The sequence below is a fragment of the Delphinus delphis genome, chromosome 11 (genome assembly GCF_949987515.2).
Source record: "Delphinus delphis chromosome 11, mDelDel1.2, whole genome shotgun sequence".
In the NCBI taxonomy this organism is placed as follows: domain Eukaryota; kingdom Metazoa; phylum Chordata; class Mammalia; order Artiodactyla; family Delphinidae; genus Delphinus; species Delphinus delphis.
The window spans coordinates 55,672,887-55,697,300 of NC_082693.1; the positions used below are offsets into that span (position 1 = coordinate 55,672,887).

General features: G+C 39.6%; 1 protein-coding gene across 1 annotated transcript in view; it reads left to right on the top strand.

Moving 5' to 3' along the window:
- The window catches only part of MYRFL (myelin regulatory factor like), a 116,398-nt gene that overhangs the window by 88,800 nt on the left and 3,184 nt on the right, over positions 1 to 24,414 (top strand). The window contains exons 14-22 of the mRNA XM_060025233.1: positions 5,494 to 5,657; positions 6,288 to 6,351; positions 10,945 to 11,030; positions 13,566 to 13,640; positions 13,724 to 13,776; positions 13,898 to 14,077; positions 20,850 to 20,912; positions 21,582 to 21,669; positions 23,621 to 23,695. Of these exons, the coding sequence (XP_059881216.1) occupies positions 5,494 to 5,657; positions 6,288 to 6,351; positions 10,945 to 11,030; positions 13,566 to 13,640; positions 13,724 to 13,776; positions 13,898 to 14,077; positions 20,850 to 20,912; positions 21,582 to 21,669; positions 23,621 to 23,695 (848 nt within the window). The remainder of the gene's footprint in view (positions 1 to 5,493; positions 5,658 to 6,287; positions 6,352 to 10,944; positions 11,031 to 13,565; positions 13,641 to 13,723; positions 13,777 to 13,897; positions 14,078 to 20,849; positions 20,913 to 21,581; positions 21,670 to 23,620; positions 23,696 to 24,414) is intronic.

A 24,414-nucleotide genomic window follows, 5' to 3' on the forward strand; every position in this document is an offset into this window, starting at 1 on the left:
TTTTCAGAAAACTCTAGATTATGTTTTTGAACATATTTGTACTGACTTTACTGTGATGATAGAGGACAAGAAATCAGAAGTCTTTTAATAAGAAGCAATCCCAATAACATGTCCTAGAAATTAATTTTTTTGGTAACCTCCGATTGGATCCATAAAGTCAGGGCCATCATTACTATCAGGAAGGTAGTAGTAAATTCCCTCTCCACCTCTATTTCCTCTTAGATAGGAAAACACATGAATTATCTTCATTCCCGTTGAATCTACTGGGAAGATGTATGGTGTTGTCATATTTGAGTTGCAGAAATCAGAGCTGGCTTATCATCATTATTGACACATAACTGGACAATTGCAGCGATCGCTTCTATGCCATTAGCAGCATTAAAAGTCCTGTGGGGAGACATGGCAGAAAGAACTGACTGTGGTTTAGAGGGGACATTAATATCATTCTCCACTGTCTGCTTTGGTTTGAGCTAAATCACAAATTACTGTATCGAGCAAACAGTTTTTTAAAAGAGGGAGGAAAAAAGGGAGCCAGTTGCCAAGAGAAATTAAAAATATTATTAGGTATGGTAGTGCCAGTGAGGATGGAGAGAAGTAGGTAGGTTCAGGAGATTTAGGATGTTGAACTGACAGCACTGTGTGATGGATTTCCTGTGGGGGAAGGAGTCGGAGATGATGGCTGGGAACCTGTGCTGGACTGCTGGGTGGACATCGACTGACCATGTGACCGACTCTAAATATTACAGTTATAATTCTACTATAAGGCTTTCTACTAAACACAGTAAATAGTCATATGACATTTACTATGATTTACAACCATAGAAAGTCATTCTTATCTTCATGATTTCTGCCTTATTTTTTTTTTTTTGCGATACGCGGGCCTCTTGCTGCTGTGGCCTCTCCCGTTGCGGGGCACAGGCTCCGGACGCACAGGCTCAGCGACCATGGCTCACAGGCCCAGCCGCTCCGCGGCATGTGGGATCTTCCTTGACTGGGGCACAAATCCGCGTCCTCTGCATCGGCAGGTGGACTCTCAACCACTGCGCCACCAGGGAAGCCCTTATTTTTTAACATTTTTAATGAAAAATTTCAAACATATACAAAATAAGAGAGAATAGTAATGAAACACATTTATACATTTCACTCAGATTCCAGTTATTAATTCACGTCCAATCTTTTTTTATTTAAATAAACTCTCCTCCCATACAGCTACATTTTTTTAGCTTTGTTGAGATAAAATTGACATACAGCACAGGGTAAGTTTAAGGTGTACAACGTGATGATTTGATAAACTTATATATTGCAAAATGAGTACCACAATAAGGTTAGTTGACATACACATCACTTCATATAATTACATTTTGTGTGTGTGTGTGGTGAGAACATTTAAGATTTACTTTCTTACCAACTTCCAAGTATATAATATAGTATTGTTAATTATAGTCACAATGCTGCACATTAGATCCCCAGAATTTATTCATCCTAAACTGAGTTTGTACATTTTGACCAACATTTCCTCATTTCCCCCACTATCTCAACCTTTGGCAACCACCAATCTATTGTTTCCACATATAAGTGATATTATACAGTACTTATATTTCTGTGTCTCACTTATTTCACTTAGTATGACACTTTCGAGGTCCATCCATGTTGTCACAAATGGCAGAATGTCCTTCATTATCATAGCTGAATAATACATATGTATATACACACACACACACACACACACACTTTCTTCATCCATCCACTGATGGACACTTAGGTTGTTTCCATATCTTGGTTATTGTGAATAATGCTGTAACGAACATGGGGGTGCAGATATTTCTTTGAGATAGTGATATCATTTCCTTTGGACATATACCCAGATGTGGGATTGCTGGATCATATTCATATGGTAGTTCTATTTTTAACTTTTGTATAACTTCCAAGCTGTTTGCCATGGTGCCTATGCCAATTTACATTCCCTTTTTTCCAGATCCTTGTTATCTCTTGTCTTTTTGATAATAGCCATCCTAACAGGTGTGAGGTGATATCTCATTGTGGTTTTTATTTGCATTTCCCTGATGATTAGTAATGTTGAGTGTCTTTTCTTGTACATGTTGCCCATTTGTATGTCTTCTTTGGAAAAATATTTATTCAGGTTTTCTGCCCATTTTTAAACTGGAATATTTGTTTATTGCTATTGAGTTGTATGCATTCCTTATATATTTTGAATATTAAACCCTTATCAGGTATATGGCTTGCAAGTATTTTCTCCCATTCAGTAGATTGCCTTTTAATTTTGTTGGTTATTTCGTTTGCTACACAGAAGTTTTGGTTTGATGTAGTCCCACTTTTGTTTGTTTGCTTTTGTGGATTGTACTTTTTGGTCTTGTCCAAAATATGGTTGCCAAGACAAGGAGATTTTTCCCTGTTTTCTTCTAGGAGTTTTACAATTTTACATTTTACATTTAAGTCTTTAACACATTTTGAGTTAATTTTTGTAAGTGGTGTAAGATAGAGGTCCAATTTCTTTTGCATGTAAATATCAGATTTTCCCAACACCATTTATTGAGGAAAATATCTTTTCTTCATTGAGTATTCTTGACTTCCTTGTCAAATATTAATTGACCGTATGTGTATGTTTATTTCTGGGCTCTCAGTTTTGTTCCATTGGTCTATGTATCTATTTTTATGCCAGTACCATACTGTTTTGATTATGATAGCTGCTTTGTATTATAGTTTGAAATCAGGAAGTGTGATGCCTCCAGCCTTGTTATTTCTCAGAATTGCTTTGAATATTTGGGATCTTTTGTTGTTCTGTACCAATTTTATGATTAGTTTTTCTAGTTCTGTGAAAAATGCCATTGGAATTTTGACAGGGATTGCATTGGATCTATAGATGGCTTTGAGTACGATGGACGTGCTAACAATGTTAATTCTTCCAATCCAAGAGCACAGGATATTTTTCCATTTATTTGTGTCTTCATCATTTCTTTCACCAATGTCTAATAATTTTCAGTGTACAGATATTTCACCTCATTGGTTAAATTTATCCCTAAGTATTTTTCATTGTTTTTAATGCTATTGTAAATGGGATTATTTCTTTTTCAAATTGTTCATTATTAGTGTACGGAAACTAGCTTATTTCTGTAAGTTGATTTTTCATCCTACAACTTTACTGAATTAACTTATTAGTTCTATTTTTTGATGGAGTCTTTAGGATTTTCTGTATCCAAGATATCATCTTCAACAGAAACAGTCTTACTTTTTCATTCCCAAATTGGATGCCTTTTATTTCTTTTTATTGTCTAGTTGCTCCTAGGACTTCCAGTACTGTGCTGAATAGAAACAGGGAGAGTGGGCATGTCTTGTCTTGTTCTTGACCTTAGAGGAAAAGCTTTCAGCTTTTCATCATTAAGTGTACATGTTAGCTGTGGTCTTGTCATATATGGCTTCTATTATGTTGAGGTATATTTTATCTAGACTTAATTTGTTGAGAGTTTTCATCATGAAAGGATGTTGAATTTTGTCAAAATCTTTTTCTCCATCTATTGAAATGACCATATAAGTTTTATCCTTCATTTTGTTAGTGGAGTGTATCACATTGATTGATTTGCATATATTGAACCATTCTTGTATCCCAGGAATAAATCCTTCTTGATCATGACATATGATTCTTTTAATGTATTGTTGAATTCCGTTTGCTAATATTTTGTTGAAGACTTTTGCATGTATGTTCATCAGGGATATTGACCTGTAATTGTCTCTTCTTGTAGTGTTCTTATCTTGCCTTGGTATCAGGGTAATGATGGCCTTTTAAAATGAGTTTGTAGTGGATGGAGTTTCCATTTTTTGGAGGAGTTTGAGAAAGATTTTTATTAATTCTTCTTTAAATGATCATCTTATTGTTTTCTAGCTGTTTTGTAGTTCATTTGTTCTTTTCTTCCTTTGCTGTCTTCGTTTATGAATCAATGATTTTTGTAGTGTTATGCTTTGATTCTCTTCTCTTTACCTTTTGTGTATCTACTGTAGGTTTTGCTTTGTGATTACCATGAGTCTTACATAAAATATTTTATAGATTTAACAGTCTATTTTAGGCCAATAATAATTTAACTTTGATCACATACAAAACTCTTCCCTTTTACTCCCCCCCCACCCCATGTTTTATACTTTTGGTGTCATAATTTACCTCTTTTTATGTGTGTACCATTAACAGATTATTGAAGCTATAGTTATTTTTAATACTTTTGTCCTTTAACCTTTATGCTAGAGTTAAGTGATTTATATACCATTATATAATGGTATTAGAGTATTCTTAAACTGACTATATACTTACCTTTACCAGTGTGTTTTATACCAGTGTGTATGCCTTTAAACTCTATGAACTAAGCCTTAAATCTATAACATTCAGCTTCTGAATCCTTTCCAAGTGGTTGCTTTACAGTGTTTGAAACCGAGAAAACTTCGGTTTGCATGATGAGAATCTCAAAGACACACAGCCCTGAGTTTGATCCCCAGCCACAAAACAGTCTTTCTATTTTGGCCTTGAGCTCATCACTTTACAACAGTGGACCAGCCTCTATGAGCCCCAAAGAGCGCCATGACATTCTAAACTTGTAAACACAGAGGGGTGGGGAAGAGGAGTGGTTATGGGATTGGGGTGTGAGTTGATGAGAGCTTTCCAGGATTTTTGTATGGCTAAGAAACAGACACACATGTTCCCAAAACAACTGACATGTGTGGGTGGGGGAAGGGGTGTCTGGATCCCTGTGGTTTTGGTTGATCTCTCCTTTCTTGCTCTTTCTGACATGTCAGTAACTTTCTTTGAATAGGAAGAATTAAGTGCTGTTGTTTTAAATTTTGTTTAAGCTAAAATGTAAATTGCATGTAATAGCTTATGGGATATTAAGACAGAAATCAACATCTCAAGAATCATCCTCTCATTTATAAATGAAGAAACTGAAGCTCAGAGAAGTTGTTACATTTTACCCAGGATCTCACATCTAGCAGGTGGCAGAACTCAGAGAAAAGCCCAGGTCTTCTTTCCTCCCTCCTTCACCTGAGCAATTTGATGCACATTTTACCAGGGAGAACTGAAGTCATTCCTTCTGATTTAGTGATGCAAACACAAATCAACATTCAGAAGCCTGTTCTGACTTTCTTTACATGAGTTTTAAATAGAGCATAATGGCCACTGAAAATAAATCTTTGGATTGGAAACTTGACAGTGTCCTTCAGCTCTGTTCTCTCTCTTGGAATACAAGGACATATTTCCATTTTATTGCAAATTGAACATAAGCAGTTTTACTACATAGCCAGAAGTTTGGCAAGACCACTTTAAATTTCAAGCCTCCAGATTTATCTTGAATGAACTTGAGGCTGGGGGTGTGTGTGTGTGTGTGTGTGTGTATGTAGCCGTTTTCAATGGAGTTTTCCAGCTGTCTTTGGATGGGCCATGGACAGTTGTCTAGTGGTCTCAAACTGTATGTGCTCTGAATTTTTCATTTTTAGGACCAGATCTTTATGGAAAATGTGGGTGCAGTGAAGCAGCTTTGCAAACTAACCAACAACCTTGAAGAAAGAATAGAAGAGTTAGAAATATGGAACAGAAGGCTGGCCAGGCTGAAGCGGCTCAGTAGTTGGAAGTCCTCTGCCAGTGAAGTGAGCTCAATCAGGTACTTCCAGGATTGCCATAGAAATCTGGAGAAAGGAGAGAATGGGGTCTTTCCATAACTAGATCACTCTGAATGGTCTGTTCTACCAAGCAGCAACCATTACTTTCTTTTAATTAAGTCCCTATTCTTCTTTCAGAATGTTTTGGAACACAGTTGTTTTATGTGATAATTTTCTTACTTTTTCTGTTGCTGCTTTTAAAATAAAACAAAATATAATGCATCTGTTTAAGAGTAGTGATTATAGGAAGTGCTACATTTTAACAAAAGGGTGGCCTTTCCTTTTAAGGAGGAAAGGTGGCCATTTCTAAATTTAGAGAACCATGTTTGGTCCTCAGGGAAAAAACTTTTATTCTATTTTTTTTATTACTTAAGGAGGCACGTGCACATTTTCTGGGATATATTTTGGGAAAAAGGGAAATGTAACTTTTAATGCATTTATTTATACTTACTAAGTTTCTTGTACACAAAAGGAACTCTCAATTGCCTCGACTCTTCCTTTTTTAAATTACCACTGAATAATAATAATAAAAAAAAAGCATACTGCTGTGTTAGTGACAGTCTGGGCCTTTGTCATATAACTCTTGGAGAGGCAGCTGAATCAAAACTAATTTTCTCTTTCTCTTTTTAAAGCAAATGTAGCAGAGCTCTTAGTGCATCTTCTCCAAAAAGGACCATTCCCAAAAAAACCAGCAAGGTAAATAGACTTAAATTTATAATGAACAGAGGTGATATTTTCTATTCAAATAGTCTTTAGAAAAATTGATCAGGAATTTTTTTCTTCATTTATTTGTTGATGGGTTCCCTAGGCATCCTTATGCACTTAAAGCATTTAAATATTATCCTTTTAATAGATATTAACTGGTTTTTCAAAGAGGAGTTTAGAGATATGAGTATAGAACCTGTTCATTTCAGAAATATTGTTCTGCCGCTTTTTGTGTGTATAGTCCCCATCAGGTGAGATTCATCAGCAGATGACTCTGGGCTGCAAGATCTGTGTGGATGCCTTGACTTGACTCAGGCCCTTATCTTTGTCTCCAGAAGATCTCAAAGGGATGTCAGTTAATCCACAAATCCCTCTTTTCCCTTTGATATTTAGTACTATATATGCAAATGGAGACTAGGTATTCACTTGCTTGCAAAGGATGAATAGAGCATTTCATCAAACAGGATAACATTTACATTAAAGGTGAAGGTTAATCATTTATTAACTTAAAGGACACCCTCTCCATTGCAGAGAAGTGTCAGTGAAGGAGAAGCTGCAATACTCTCTTCCTAGCTGCCATTCATAGATAGCTGTGAACCTCAGCTCGCTCCCTCAGATCCACTAGTTTTCCAAAGGTGGCCTTTCCTGGAGGAAGGTATTTATGACCTTAACCTATATCCTGTTACGGGCTGACCTGATGTTTGGGCCATTGTCCCAATTTACTCTCTACTCCTCATGTTGTACGTCACTGAACTATTCTAAGAGGGTTTAGAAAGTTTAATATTCTACTAAAAACTACTAAAATGTTATGCTGTCGACAAGCTTCTTGCTATACCAATAGGCATAAATACATGGATAAATGTATATGTAGAAGTGTTTTGGGGCAAGTTTACTTAATTGCATTGGGAAACAGATAATAATAATGTCTACCTTACAAAGAGTATTGATAGGATTAAATGAGCGAAAGCCCTTAGCACAATGCCCAGCACATAGCAGGTTGCTCAATAAACACAAAATACTAAAAATATTGTGTAGGGAAGGTGCTCTTTGTACTAAGGGGATAGAGGGAATTGTATCTACATCCATGGAGGCCCTGATTGGTACAATTCAGTTCCTGTGCAACCTCTGTAGTGCCCATCTTGCACACAAAGAATCTTTATTTTGCAGTTTTCTCAGAATATTAACTAGAACATATACGGTCCATGAGAACAGGCTCTGTGTCAGCCTTCCTCATTCTGTGTCCCCAGGGACAGACACAGAGCAGGTACTCAAGAAATATTTGTCAAATGTATGAATGAATGGAGAGCCCAGTCTGAAAATATTCCCTGAAGGCTCACAATCTAAATTTAAAGCATTAAGAGATTCAGTGTCTTGGGTGTATGGGTGGTGGGGGAGTTGGGGTGTGGACACAGGCTCAGGGACTTATATGGACATCCAGACATTAAAGAGCACCCATTCAATTCAGAGACTTCATGCAGTCACTGTCCTACGCCCCTGTGCATGCAAAAGTTAGTAAGATGTGGCCCCTTCTAAAGAATTTTAAGGTAGCCAGGGAAGATCAGAAGAGAAAACAAAGAACAGTTGTACCCGGATGTGATAAATATTGCAGAGGCTCAGAGCACCGTGGGAGTATCATGGGACCCGGGCCTTCAAGGGGGGCGTAAGCTTTGGCTAGAAAGTAGCAGGTGCTGCTGGAGAGGTTTCAGATGGAATGGCACAAGCCAAGGTCTGGGAGCTGGCACCAGCTTCCTTGAAGGACTAGGTGGGAGTTTGTTAGGGAGGAGAGTCGAAGTTAAGGCTGAAAATATGTTAGGCTGTTTCTGGATCACCAGTTACGGAGTTCATTTGGCAGCCATGAAGACTTTTTGAATAATAACAATAATATTTAAGTTGTATAGTGCATCCTTTCTTTACAGACAGAAAACGGAGGCAGCATGGCATTGGGGTTAAGAGCACAGATTCCGGAACCAAGTGTTTTTTGGTTCAAATCCTGGCTCTGTGACTTACTAGCAGTGTGATCTTGAGTAAGGAACTTAGCCTTCCTGGGACTCATGTTTCCACATCTCTAAAATAGGGATGATAACAGTACTTGCCTTATAGAGTAGTTGAGGATTACTGTAAGGTTAAATAAATTAGCATACATAAAGCACTCAAGAGTGTGTGGCACATAAGTGCTATGTAAGTGTCCACCGCTATTTAGTATTTTCAAACCCACTGTTTCAGTGGTTCTCATACTTTGGCATGTATCAGTCTTCCAGGGAGCTTGATAAAATACAGGAATGGTGGTGTTTTGCTCTCCCTGTACTGTCTTTCTAGGAGGTTTTGGGTATTTCTCCGAGGTTAACTTGCCCTTCCATACACCAACCCCCTAGGTAACCTTTATTCCTCAAAGCCTCCAAGATCCTTGGAGCATTGAAACACAAGTGTATGGGTGGAGAGTGGTCCTACTGGGTTGAGTGGGGGCATTAATGAGCAAAGTGCTGGCTATGAGCAGTTGGTGGGCTTTACCTGATGGTGAGAAGCCTGGCTGGGCCAATGCTGGCCAAGATGATGCTCATTCTGGAGGAAGATTAAGGTCTCATCCAGTCCAAACGGTTCCTCTCCTTTCCTTCTCTTTCTTTACTTCCAAGAGGTAGGTGGGTGATTCCTGCTGTGTGTTGATGATTGGGGCGAGGTGAGAAAGACCTCAGGGTTCGAGTAAAAATTCAGAGTATGTGGAGAAGCGAGAGAGGGAAGGAACAAACACAGGCTTCTTCTGAGAGCCCGCCTCCCCCCACTATTCAGGGTATTATGAAAATTAGTAACATAGAGGTCAAATGGATCATACTGAATAAATGATGTATCATCCCAATGAGTATGTTTATTTTTAAATTTATTTATTTATTTATTGTTTTAATCGGGGTATAGTTGTCTTACAATGTTGTGTTAGTTTCTACTGTACAGTGAAGTGCAGTTCCCTGTGCTATACAGCAGGTTCTTATTAGTTATCTATTCTAAACATATTAGCAAACACAGATACTTTTCATTATCTCACTTCTTACAGATTCACAGCCCCCCAACTCACACTACATGGAAACCTATTGAATCAGAATTTTTCAGGGCATTTAGATTTTTTAACAAACTCCATAGTAATTCTCATGCAGACTTGAACTTGAGAAACATTTCTCTGTTAATCAGGTCCACCCAGTAACTCTGAAAGGTAGGCAGGTATGATTTTATCTTTCCTATTTTATTGATGAGGAAAATGAGGATCAATGACACTTAGATGGCTTGTTCAGGGCTTGACTCCAGGTCTGACCCCAGGTCTTAGGCCATTTTCCTATACAAGGTCAAAGGCTTTTGAGCAAAAGCATGGAGACTTAAAATAATCTGGCAGCTTTGGGGAGTAGGTTGGAAGGGGAAGCTCTTATTCTGAGATTAATACTACTTAATTCTAATCAATTCAGCAAATTTCATTGCATTGAGTTCTTTCTTTGCACAGCACACTATTAGGATGTCCTCAAAACCGTTCCAGTGGGATGTAGGAATGGTATAAACCATCCACTTCTTGGTATTCAAAGTGGCTTCCTACTGCACTTATGGATGACTCAGTTATGATAACCCTAAAATTTGGGTACTTGTTAAAAAGCGTGTGGTTAATTCCGCCCCCCCGACCCCCGATAATTACATTGAAGAACATTTTCTTTATGCAGATAACCTGCCCAAGAAATTCAAAGACCAATTTTAAACTATTTCTTAACTACCACCATCCTCCAATTCCCTTCCAATCCTGTACCCGCAGAAGGAAGCAAACATAATACTCTGTATTGCATTAGTAGGAAACTCATATTTAAGGAGCACCATATTTAACTGGGCAGAAAGCCTCTCGTATCTCCAGCGAGATTCCTCACCAGTTGCACAGCTGTCTCTCCTATGGTTCTTGGCTCATTCCTTATGTGCAAGTTTTTAATGCCAATGTGTACCAGTCCTAAAGGTTTGTCTCACTCACTTCCTAGAGAGTGTAATTTACTTATTTTCATATCCCCCTATAACGTTGCTCATAGTAGTGCTTAATGAATATTTGTTGAATGGATATAAGAATAAATAAGACATAGGCCCAGAACAGTCCTCAAAAATAGGTGGCAGCATTGGAAAAAACTGTATATGATTTAAGGAGTAATTAATAGTATTTCATGCCACAAAAATCTTTTCTACAATTTGTCATGCTGCCTGAAGTTCTTCCATTGGGATTTATTCTATTATGTCTTGAAGACTTTTTGATTTTCAAAAGTATCCTATTAAAAGAAATGGACCTCTGGGTTCTGACAGTATATTGTCTGGTAGGTCTTCTCTCATAAAACTTCAAGAAAAAGCACTAATGAATGGCACAGACAATTGTCCTGCAGGGAAGAGAGAGTGTAGCCTGGACTGCCAAGAAAAGGGAAGAATTTGGCTTTGAAAGGACTTTGTTTTCAGAGGCAGAGAGGAGGAGGGAGATGTAGGCTGAAGGGAGCAGCGAAGATCCCCTGGGGAGTGAGTCTTCAGGCATCCTTCTCAAAGTTGGCATCACTGATTTTTCATTTCTCATTGCTGAATTTTTTATAGGTTTCTTTTTCAGGAAAAAAACAGTCGTGTCCTAATTGGGTTTTCCAGACCTTGGTTATAACTCTCATTGCTGTGATGGCATTTTGGTAAGAAAAACATCAGTGTTGTGCTATGTCAAGCTCTTTTTCTCTTCCCATCTCCCTTTTCTCACACATGAACTGGGGACTGACTTTCTATTTACTTTGAAGACAAGGAGCCCTTTAAACCAGACATTGGCCTTTGATTTAGCTTAGAGATACAGGAGCCCTTTATAAACTCATACTTTGAAGAAAAGAAGCACAGGCTTTCTGCTCTTAAATATGAGATAAAGGATGATCTTTTTTTTTAATCAACTGATATTTCTTACCAGCTCCCTGTGCCTTTCGTGTGTGTGTGTGTGTATCTTTTTTAGCCTTGCAAATAACTTTCACAAAATCTTTGCTCTCCTTCCTATCTACTTAGGCGAAAAGAGTGAGTAGGTAATCAGGTACAATCCACTCTCCCATGGATATTCATATTATTAGAATTCTTCTGGATTTTATACCAAAAGAGACTGAGATTACCCCAAGATATGCAATATGATGAAATGGTAGCCAAATGTACTAAGCAGTTAAAGCAAATACATTTGCTATGCAAGCATCACGTGCCTTTTGACTGCCATCCCTCCTTCGCAGGGAGGAGGGGTCATCCTTTACTGGGATGAGGGGTCTTTATCAGGTCTCTGGTCTTCAGGCTCGTGCTGCTGCTATGATGGCTCCTCAGCCTTTGAGCCCTGGTCATCTTTCCTGTGTCCTCCTCGCCTTCTTGTTTTCGGTCTGTTTACATGGTGGAAGGGGTATTTATCTATCCCTCCAAAAATGCTTTGTTAGTGTGGAAAAGGACTAGCTTCTGGGCCTTGTCTCAGAGGAGACAATTATCCTCAGAGGCTAAGTAAGGGATGGTCCCAAGGATGCTTCCAGTTTCTTGATCCAAAGCAGCTTCTCAGTTACAGGAGACATTGTGGGTCTCTCTGTACCCTTCTCTCCCCTCAGCATTTTAACTTTTCACTTGCTACTGCCCACTGCAGGAAGCATCCCCAAGTATTTGACACCACTACATAGAATTCCCAGTAGAAGCTGGTGTACTTTTCTCACTCTCCTAAGTGAACTTGTCTTCTTCTGGGATTCCCAACTCAGGAGAGTGTGAGCATCTACTTTTCACAGACATGCTTAACATTCTCTAGAGACACAGATTCCCATGAAAATCCAATGCAAAGCTTATAGGAAGTCTAATTTTGATATGAAGAGACTATTTTTAAATGTGCTTATCAGATCATACGAATTCCAATGTTGTTGACCTCTAAGACCAGAAATGGGAGGTATTGGGCTTATTGTCTTGTTTCCAGCCTGTGGTGTACCTGAGAAGGGTCAAAACCCTAAAGAAAGAAGCAGATGTCTATTTCATTCTATGATCCTAGAAGTTGCCCAGGCCATGCAATGATGCAGATGGTAAACAAATCAAAAAAAGTATTTAAGGATTAGTAATAGGGAGATAGAAAATGGGGAATGTGGGAGAACAATGTCAGGGAGACTGGACCACAGCAAGTAGTTGCCAGGGCGACGCCACAAATTCTGTCTAATGGCATCTTTGGAGCTCAGCACCACTTTTCCCAGGCAGGGCTGTGCCCACTGGGCAGTAACCAGCTGCTGCTGAGAACACTCTGGGGCTCCTTTCTTCATGAGCAGAATTCAAATGTGTGGCACATTTCTTTGTGTATATTTAATGATGGTAAATCCACGACCTTCGGTGGGGAAAGATATCAATACTAATGAGGAGTTGAGTCTAGAGAACCAGATGTGACATCAAGCCGGCAAGAGGTCACGTAAGGTCCCCTGTGTCAGGCCCAGCGCACGGCGGGATTGTAGAGAGAGTTCTAGAGACACCCTCGAAAGAGGAGAATGCTGAGTGTTTGGATGTGTGAGCAATATTGGGAAGAGCTTCCCAAAGCTCAGGACCTTTAAGGTAAGCTTCCTTTTGGCTATATAAGTGCTGATAATTGGGGGGAAAGATACACTCATTATTTTGAACTCATGTAGTGTGGAAATAGATGCTTTATTGTACTTTTTTCCTTCCTTTGTCCAATTTGGTGTATTGTGCTCTGAAAAGACAGGCAGCAGGAAGATGTCAGAAGCGGCCAAAGGGTTTGGCACCTACTGCTGACTAAACCTGTGTGGCCTTTCATTTCCCAACACCACAGTGTGGATGCCCTCCACCAGGGGGATATGAACTTTGCTCTGAGTTTTCCTGCAAGGAGCAGAGGGCTGCCTCCAGTGATTTACATGCTTCCTCTTGTAATCTTCCACTAGTGACAGACGTTTCTGAGACAGCTTGCCAGGGCCAGGGGGCTGCTTTGTGGAAAAATCCGTCAGCCCGGAGTAGCCAGGGAGCCTCTGAGCTCCGGGAAGATTGGGGGCTTTTTCTCACCAGGGCTGAGAGGCAGAACTGTGCTGGCTTCCATGGCGCTTCTGTCAGCCCTGGCCGCCTGCCCCCTCCTCTCCCATCTGTGTGGCCTGGGAGAGGACATCTCTGGCCAGCTGGTTGTGTGAGATATATCTGGAATCAAATCTGCCACACAACTCTTTCTTTCTTTTTTTTTTTAACAGTGGCTTGACAATAGTCTCCCTTTACATACTTAGCTTAAAAGATCAAGACCGATGTACCCCAAGTCTCCCTTTGAGGTGAGAGTTCCAGTCTTGTTTTCCTTTGGGGAGAAGGATTCTTGAAGGCCTCTTTCATTAATTATTTTGTTCTCCTCCTCCAGCAACCTCACCAGCTCCCAGGATCCGGCTCTGCCACCCACAGCTTCCCCCTTGGGTAAGATCGTCACATTCCTCACCCTCAAACCTAGCCTGGGTTTCATGTGAATTGTCAAGAGAAGAACCAGCCTTTCAGGTTAACCTTGTCACTCTCCTCCCCTCTGTCCAATGCCTTGCAGCACCTAATACATCTCTGGCAACCACACAACCCCCCTTCCAAGTACCAGAGATCACTTTCTGTGAGATCCTGCCATGTCAGGAGACTTACTGCTGTCCCAACTGGGGAACAAGAAGAGTCCTCTCAAGCCCTGTGCAAAGACAGCCCAAGGAGAAGGAGCCCCATCAGAGGCCATGGGCAGGTAAAGAATGTTCAAAGAGTAACAACTAGTGCTTTGAACCTGAGGTTTTTCCCTCCTCACTATTTACTTGGATAGTCTGTTAATGGTTCCACTCTTCTATTTGGCGTGGCAAGATCTTTGAAAACACAAATACACAAACTTGTAATCACTTGTAATACTGAGTTCCCCACCCAGGGATGAAATTTTGGTTGATTCAAGTGAAAGGGTCTCATTTGTTCACTGCCAACCAAGATAGTAATAGTAGCACAAGAGAAGTAATTATGTGAAGATGGGTAGATCTTTTGGCTCACTTAGAACTTATAAGATGATGTGGCATCTGGGCTCTCTGCCCAAACCAAGCAGGGCAAAATGTGATTCTGATGAGTTCAGGGTAAGCTTTAAGTCCCTGAAAAAGGCTTCCACTTTCAGATTATCTTCTTCCTCCTCCTTGGGGGACACACACACACACACACACACACACACACACACACACACACGCTCTCTCGCTCTCTCTCTCTCTCTCTCTCTCTCACACACACACACACACACACACACACACACACACTGATGCTCTTTAAGTAACAGAATTTTCATGTTAAAAAAATTGGGACTTCCCTGGCGGTCCAGTGGTTAGGACTCTGTGCTTCCACTGAAGGGGGCACGGGTTTGATCCCTGGTCTAGGAACTAAGATCCCACATGCCGCGTGGCCAAAAAAATAAATAAATAAATATAATAAATTATGGAAACTTGATCAAGGACTAAAAGTGTAATTATGTCTGTAAGATCAAATACTGTACATCCCAGTGTATACTAAGTTATTGTTTCTAGAAATCTCCTCTGTATACACACATTTTAACAAGTGTCTAAAATAATGATGATGATGATGCTAATAATAACAGTACATACATATCAGTGTGACTTATCAGTTAAGATGCTGTGGTAACAACAACTCCCAAATCACTGTGGCTTAATGTGACAAACATTTATTTGACTCTCTCTATATGTCAAATGTCGATCAAAAGAGGGATCTTGTTCATCACGCCATTCAAGACTCAGCTGATAGAGACTCCTTCTCAGTACGTATTTCCACAGCCTCTATAGAGGTGGTAAGAGAATGGGGCAAATTGTGCACTGGCTCTTACAGCTTCCATGTGGGTGTTAACACAAGTCACTTCTGCTTACATGTTACTGGCCAAAGCAAGTGACATTGGTCATGTCTAATTTAAAAACAGTTGGTGAAGTGCAGACCTAACACATGCCTGGAAGAAGATGAGCCAGAATATTTTTGAGTAGACCTAATGACTAATGACATGTAGACTATGGTCAGTGGTTGAAGTTTGGGGGCAGAAATGTAATTTCCTTTGATATTATTTCATATTCGAGGCTTGAATAAATAACTTCTACAAATCATCACCATCATCAGTAACACCACATAATGACGTATTACTACTGTATGCAAGGCACTGTCATAAGTAGGCTACACGAGTAAGTCCTTTAGTCCTCACAAGCTTGAAATATAGATAGGCACTGTTATTATCCCCTTTTTTTTCCAGTGAGGAAGCTAAGGCACAGAGAGTTTTCCCCTGCACCTACAGGAGGCAATGCTTGTAGTGTTTTTCTCATGAAAGCAATTTTTCATTGAACTTGGGAACAGATGCATCACTATAGAGTGAGGATAAAAGTTCAATGTGAAGGAAGAAATTTTCAGTTTCGGAGATCATATCCTCAATAGTTTTAAATATGGAAAAATCCATTACTGTCTCAGAAATGCCCCAGAACCTCCCTTCCCTTTTTAAAGCACGTGGAACCTTGTGGCTGGTAACCCTTTTCCTCACCTTGGGAGTCCACCTTGAGGATACTGGGTGTCATTTTCTGAGAGCAGTGCTCAAATGAGACCATCTGACCCATGTGAGGTGGATAACAATGAATCCTGAACAGGAAGAGGTTGGGAAACTGGCCCAACCTTCATTTTCAGAAAGTTTTTTGACCCTTGAGCAAATTCACTCCTATAGCAACCAGCTCTTCACATCAAGGGGATATTGGGAAGAGTAGCCCTTATCAAACCACATGAAGGTTTATTGCCATCTTCTCTGGGACAATGAGTGTCTGCTCATCTTATGTTTCCATAACGATGAGAGACACTGAAGAGACTCCTAAGAAAGAAGATTTGCTCCAAGGTGTCTGGCTGTGTCCTCCTAGACACAACTATCATCAGCTTCTCTGGCTAAAAACGGAGTTTAAATTCTGCTTTATCAGGCTCTCTGACACACTGGGAAAGTTGTTTCCCTCTTCCCTCTTTCAACTTGAGAAAAAAAACGGAAAGGATTTAAATGTTCTATTTACTATAACCTTCAGGAAACTTGAAAACCCTGGGGGATTTAGAGTCATAGAAGGTCAGAGAGCAGCTACACCAGTGGCTCCCTGACTTTTTGACCCCGAGATTATGCAAATTATTTTTGTTAATTCAACAGCAACATTTGAAAAATGGTACAAATCTATGGGAGAGATTGTTACTTTTCAAGTCCACAGCCAACACCACAGACCCCTTTATGTAACCATCTGGGATTCCAGAGTCCCCAGGTCAGAAGAATCTCTGATTTATACCAATTTACCCATTTTATGACTGATGAAATAGAGGCTGAGGACTTTGCTTAAGATTCTGCAGTGAATTATGAGCAAAGTAGAAATCGAAATCTGGGTCCCCTGTCCCCAGCATTCTGCCTCCACTTATTTGGGCTTGGTGTGTGCATGTACCTGGGATCAACTCTAGAAGATGCAGAAAGTATCTACTCTATGCCTCTAGAAAGCCCTTTCAGCACCCTCTGCCCCCTCCCCTTTGCCTACAGCCATTAAAAAAAAATGTTATGGAAATATAGTTGATTTACAATGTTGTTAGTTTCAGGTGTACAGCAAAGTGAGATAAAAATATATATAAGATTCTTTTCCATTATTTGTTATTACAAGATATTGAGTATCTTGTAATAGTATAGTACCTATGCTATACAGTAGGTCCTTGTTGGTTATCTATTTTATATATAGTAATGTGTATATTTTAATCCCAACCTCCTAATTTATCCCTCCTCCCCTTTCCCCTTTGGTGCTATAAGTTTGCTTTCTATGTCTGTATCATCTTTTTAGATTCCACATATAAGTGATATCATATGATATTTGTCTTTGACTTACTTCACTTAGTGTGATAATCTCTAGGTCCATCCATGTTGCTGCAAATGGCATTATTTCACTCTTTTTATGGCTGAGTAATATTCCGTTGTGTGCCTATAGCCACTGAGATGTTGTCCCCAGTGTGGGATATTTCTGGGGGCCCGAAGAAAAGCATTTCTCCTCTGCTGCTGCTCCATCTTTTGCCTCTGTCCAGGGCAACATATGACATCAGGGTTCCTAAATCCAAAAGAAGAGAAAACCAGGCAAATATTCTTTTCAACAAGATGTTTCTGAGGCATTTAAGACCAATTACAAATTTAAAAATAAAAATTTTTTAATTAAAAAAAACCTTAGAGTAACTCTCAGTGAGATGTGGAGTAATATTTAATAGTTTACCAAGCCCCAGAACACATTTATGAGCCTCCTTCCTGAGGAGTAAGACGACTAGTAAAATAAGTACAGGGAAATCAGCATTTTCATGACATGCTGAGCTCAAGCCATTATTCTTCCTTTGGGCCTAAGTTGGTTGCTTAAAATGTCTTTCAGAAAGGTTATCCCCTCTTCTCACACTTTAATAAAAGGTTTGCATAAGACTAATAGGAAGTGGAAAGTGGGTATTTCAAAATATTCAGCTTCTACTCTGAGGAACTGAGTGTGATGCATCAGATTTTAATCTATGGAACTAATAAAGGTTTAAATAGGCAGCAGAGTTAGATATTAAAAACTTAAGAGCCTGTGGGAAAAAGCATCAGTGGAGTTCTACAGATTTTAAGAGATTTGGTAAAGACTTTTAAAATCTCACAAAGCAAAAGGCATCTGTAATTCATGCTTATTTTGATTTGGAGACCAGACCTCTGAGAAGAGTCAATGATTGAAAGAAAATGTTTCCCCGTGTTAAAGGACTCAGTCATCGATTGGTTGGGCTCATTGACTTTTTCTTGGCCTGAGCCTGTTTCAGTCATGAAAGAAAAAGGTATCCAAGATGTACTGGGAATCAGCCATCAGTGCAGTTTTACAAGTAGCGCAATACACACATTCTACCACGACAGGATATACTTTGGTTGGACACCATCTTAAGTCTCTCCTCTCCAGAAGTTTCTGATTTAGTTTATGGGGAGATCTCATCTGCTGATTGTGAAATATATCTCCAACTTTACGATGGAAACCATTGGGAATGTATATTAACTTTATAGGGAATATTGCTGGAAGGCACTTGTAAAATGAGAGCCACCCCTGTATGACTACAGGAGAATTTATGGTTTTCCAATAACCAGCCTTTCGGAATTGAATAGTCTTGCCTCAGAGAAGTGACAAAGTCGAGGTGTTTTACAGGAGACTCAAAATTTATTTCCAATCCTGCTTTTGAAAAGCCATTTTCATAATTCTAAGCTGTAAGATTATCTCTCCTCAACTTCACCTTTTTATTACTGTTAAAAAACACTTTATCCCATTAGATGCTAAATCTTAATCACAGGGTTCTACGTCTCCAGGAACCCAGAAATACACTTCTGTGGAAGTAAGACAACTCTGTAGTTCTATTGCCAGACTTTACAATGACGTTTTTCCTGAAAATTCGGCAGGAAAATAGAACAAAAGGTAGGGAAAGAAAACAGACAGGATAGAGAAGTCGGGTTTCCCCTTCTCTTTATGCCTCATTTGCTTTGTAAATAAGCCTCTATGGAAGCAGTCATAAGCGAAACTCATAGCAGGAGACATGTGCTCGAAAATTACTATTTGAATAGCTGGAATCCAAGAAATCTGGAGGCCTTTTAGACAGTACATACATTTTTAGGTAAAGGGAAATATTCAGTTTTCTAGAAAATCACCATATATCAAGGTCCATTTCTTCTTAAAGGGAAGCATCACGCTGGGGAGGAATTTCAGGAAACTTGCCTCACCTTCAAGTTGTCTCACTCCCATTTGCTAACAGGATGAAGAAGCCCAGCTCCCCCGAGTCCACTCCTAGCACCCCTCTGCACCCATCCCCTAGGGGTGTCTCCTTTGAGTGTGGAAGAGGAAACATTTTTCTAGAAGCTACATGATTGGCTTTCCCTCCTCCCTTCCTCTTTCCCTGACTCTCCTCCTTCCATCCTTCCACAGATATGTAGTGAGCCCCACAGTTGAGCCTGGCATTGCCTTATGTGGGGATACAATAGTGAACAAGATGCAGTCTTCCAAAAGCTCACAGTTAGGTTTCCAGACAAGAAAACCAGCCCTTCCACTTAGTGTGAGAAGTACTAACCTGGACAGATACTTAGGAGCGACTAACCCCCAGAAGTCTGCACCGTTGCTTTGCTTTCTACCCTGAAATTCCATACAGAAACTTGTTTTAGCTCTTGTCTCTTTTTCTTTCCCATGAAAGCAGCACATATTGTTTTAACTTACGTCTCTTGTTAAATAAGGTTAACGTCTTTGTGTTTTGCCCCAAATTATATTGAAAAACATAGATATTGTTTAATGAAAATGAAGGACTGCAATAAAGAGTACATATACTTGAGAAAACATCTGCAAATTTAAAAACTGACTGCAAAAACTTTAAAATTCTTTTGTTAGGTTTGCTGAACAACTCACTAAATGGTTGCTTTTACCATCCACTTTAAAAAGATACATTTTTTTCCCCATAGCCTTAACAACAGTCATCTGAGTGGTTACCTTTTCAATATTGCTTTTAAAATGCCTTTTCAGCTCTGACGGGTCATAACCACTCCCCTGGCTTCCTTCCCCACAAGCGAGCTCTGGCCCCATACCAGTGATTTGAGTCCTCTCCTCAGCTGGCTGCAGCTCAGTTTTTAACTTAAGCTCGCTTTTTTCCTGAGTGGATCACATTATGCTTGGAGTTATAGATGATTCAAAGAATGTTAGTAGAGGTTCCCTAGTCTGGAGTTTTTGAGAAAGGGCAAAGATACAAGAAAAGTAACAATCCAGAGATAATGTGCCCTTTGGTACAGTGATAGAGAAGATATCACTGATTGATCACCACTTAGAGGATTCGGTAATAATACATGCCATGGCAGTGGAAGTGGGAGAGCTGTGAGCTGCAGTGATCTAATCCGGGATGGTGTCTTAGTCGGCTGGGGTTGCCATAACGAAATGCCACAGACTAGGTGACTTAAGCAACAGAAATTTATTTTCTCACAGTTCTGGAGGCTAGAAGTCCAAATTAAGGTGCTACCAGGTCTGGTTTCTTGAGGCCTCACTCCTTGGCTCAAAGATGGCCGCTTTCTCTCTGTGTCCTTACAAGGTCTCTCCTCCATGCAAGCAGGCCTCTTCATGTCCTAATCTCCTCTTCTTATAAGAATGCCATTCGGATTGGATTAGGGCCCACACTAACAGCCTCATTTTAATTTAATTATCACTTTAAAGGCCCATCTCCAAACACAGTCACATTCTGAGTGAGTTACCAGGAGTTAGGGCTTCATGCATAAGAACTTGGAGGACATAATTCAGTCCGAAACAGGTGGCTTTTTGGAGAAGGGTGACAGTAAACTAGCTCTGTATGAAATGGCATAGGGATGTGATGGGTTGAAAGGTGGGGGAAACATTCAACTGACAGAGACAAACTAGGGCACACACTGGGTTTCTTCCCATCCTGAACAAGCTTCAAGACTGACAGACTTTCTTCCTCTTCAGGAGACAGGAGCACATCATTCTTGGCAGGACAGGCGCTAACCAACCTTGACTGGGGGAGCGACTGTAAGTTTATATTTAAGTGACTCTCTTCTTTGTTTTTGTGGAGCCAGGCAGAATACTAACAAGCTGTGAAAGCATTACTGGAGTAAGGCACAGGGACGGAGGCTGCACTCTGCCACACCCGTGGGAGTACATTTTGATAATCGAGGCCTCCCTAACCATTAAGGAGGCCTCCCTAACCATTAAGGAGGCATTAGAAATGGTTGCATACCGCTAGGCCTTTTGGTTGATCTTCATGGATTTTAATAATTTATTTGAACTTCCTGCTCTCTTCTTCTATTTTTCTGCTAAATTTTTAGTTGGTTTTCTGTTTTCTGATTTTTGTTGAATCTTTCTTTATTGGCCAGATTGCATATCACATTGCGCTCTCCATTTTCAATAAATCTCAATTTAGTAGGACTTCCACGATCCAGGCATTGTTTTGGATATTATGAGGCTGTCTATTGGAGCTTGTTTTTTTTTTGTTTTTTTTTTTTTAGTTTTCTTAAAACTTACTGTAACAACAACAAAAGCCTTCTCCCCTTTCTTCTCCTTTTTTTCCCCCATTTGAATGCAAATGGAATCCATTTATCTAGGAAACTCTTATTTCACAATCTGCAATTTGGAGCCTGCGCTGGAGCACAATGCTCTTTTTCTCTGCAGAAAAGTTTACTTTATTTCTTCTCAATTCAGGGATTGATACAACCATCAGTTCTATTCAGATTATGGAAATCCAGCAAATAATAGATCGTCGGTATTGCAGTAGAAGCCTCCAGTGCGGGTGGGTAAGCCTCCCCATTATCCCCTGATTGTTTCTGGAATTTACTCAGGGCTCTGGGTTTTTGAGACTGGAATGAAAGCTAATGCTACCCGGTAAAACCGATGTGTGCTTACATTGCTCCTTAAGTGAAAACACATTTGTTGCATGGTGGAAGAGGGAATCATAAAATGGTTGGTATTAGCAAATGTCAATAAACCACGGCTCCAAAGATTGCAGTCTCCTGGTTTAATGGGTAAGTCCAAAGCTAAAAGCTTAGGGGGCAGCTCTGTGGCTGACTCTCTGAGGCCACATACCATAGGCACAGAGCTGTTAGTTAATTTTATAGAAAAGAAAGACATTATTACTGATGGCTCCAAGTTATGAGTGAGCTGACATTTGTATATTTTAATAACAAGGGATATCATTATTTTAATTGCTGAAAAATATAGCTTATCCTAACCTTTTCAGTTAAGAGAAAAAAATCTGGGTACTGCAAAAGTTATCAGCAATGTTCATCTCTAGTGTATCGCCTGCATCAAGGTAACAATGCATCTAGACGCATAGAGGTCAAGCATAGAAGCTTCAGCAAACACAATATGCAAGTTGTAGGCATTAAGAATAAGGAGTTATTTTTCTTTATTTGATCAGTATTTACTGGTTTAGTTAAACCTGCTAATATTTAAGCCTGCTAGGTTAAAGGCAAGGCTGTATATTTTGAATTGGTGTCACAAATCCTACGGATTCTCAGCCTTATTTCTTTTTCAGCCTAATGTACCTTAGGCTTCAGGCTGATGGTCCTGACTTTTGAAAATAACCTGTATGGTGCTTTATGATTTGTTTATGACCTTTACATTCATTATGTCATTGAATTCTCACAAAATCACATGAGGTTGGTATTACCCCCATTTTGCTGTTACAAAACTTGAGGCTCAGTGAGCTTGAAAAAGTCAAGAGACAGAAATAATTGGTTTGGTAGAATGACGTAATGAAGAGTGAGATGATTTGGGTTCAAATTCCAGCACTTTGACAAGATGTTTATTCTCCTTGCGTACCTGTTTCTCATCTGTAAGATGAGGATACTTACTAGCTAAGGAGTTGGGTGCCTGGAAAGCACACAGATGTTGGGAGGCACATAGTAGGAAAAGAATTCAATTTACCCAAGCTTCCTCCAGTAGGACAAAGCCCTCCCGATCCCAGTTCAGATCTATTGCTTTTATTTTTGCTTTCTTATTTTTAACAGCCCAGTTTAATATTCATTAACGGAAATTTTAAATGATTGGCTCTTTCCCCCATTTATCTGGTTTTAAGTTATTTCTCCATATAATTCAAGGGATGGCCAGTCATAAGAACTTGTATTAGATACAATAAGCCTTTTTGCTAGGGTTTTCATTACAGTAGGGATCAGTGGAACTCCCCCCTTTCCCTAAGCATCCCTCGTCAAGGGCGGGAGGAATGTCTGTATAAGCATTTCTGTCTTGCAGTTTTCTCCATTACTAAATGGTAATTAGGACTATAATAATTTTAGTTGATTCCAGTTCTGAAAGTACATGATATTTCCTGCTAATGTTGCCTAAAAGGGAGTGGTTTACTGTAAAAAAGCTGGTATTTATTATTTCCAATTTTCTTTCCAGAGGGATTGTTAGTTTGAGGACTTTGCCTCATTTGTCTTCTGAAATCTGTATCTCCTTAAGGGGAACTGAAGTCATTTCCTATTTGTTTAGTTTTGTTCATATGGTCTGGGATTTGACTTTCTGTCATTTCTTCTGTGTATTTTAACAAACCATAAATCTTTGTGGTATATTTCATATATAGTAAGATCCGAAAGAGATCACTTTGAAATTTAAACTTGATTTTCTGTATCTGTTACGTATTATAGAATATTTCACAGTTTACATAGTATACAAAAAGTAGAAAAAACCCTTTTGAACCCTTTCCTGAGTATTTTGATTTGTGTTTTTTTTTCCATAATTAGGTCTGGAAATTACAATTACCATATTCCTGTTAATAAGTACACACCTACCAATGTCAAATTCTCTCTGGAAATCAAGTAAGTGCATAGCTGTAAAAGACAATTCTGTTTTTATCATTATTTGAATAACAATACTGAATTTCCTTCACAATTTGATCAATAAGTTAGGAGGTGGAAAGTTATCAGTTAAAGAATAATGGTTGGGTTGAGAGTTAGGCCAGCTTGAGGGAGGGGTTTTCAAAATGAAGGTTGGGGCCTTCCAGGCTCCCTCCAGTGGAATGGAAAGGCTCTGTGCTGTATACTCATACCTACAAAGTGACAATGACCCTGGGTTTGATGCTCTCAGACTGCCCCTGGCTGTGTCCCTTTGAATTGGGGTGGGAACTAGAGTAATAGTGTGGCCCTGGCCCCCTGGATGTGGGGGGCTGCACATTTTTGTGAGCTTCTGGGAGCAATGCTAATGCAGACACCACCCCCTTCCCCCAAGGGAGTTGAAAAAAAGAAGTCAGAGTTTGGAGGTGGGCAGACCAGTGTTCAGATTTTGTCTCTGTCACTTACTAATTCAGTAATCTTGGGGAAACCAGTCATCCTCTCTGAGCTACTGTTTATTCATTTGTAAGACGTGTTTGACATTATACCATAACAAGGAGAGCTGCTGTGAGAATCACAGATAATAGTGAAATTAATAACTACCATTTGCTGAGCACAGACTATATGCCAGACACTCTACACTTTACTACTGGGTCATATAATCCTCTCAACAATCCGCTGAGGTTGGCATTTTTTTTTCTGGTTTA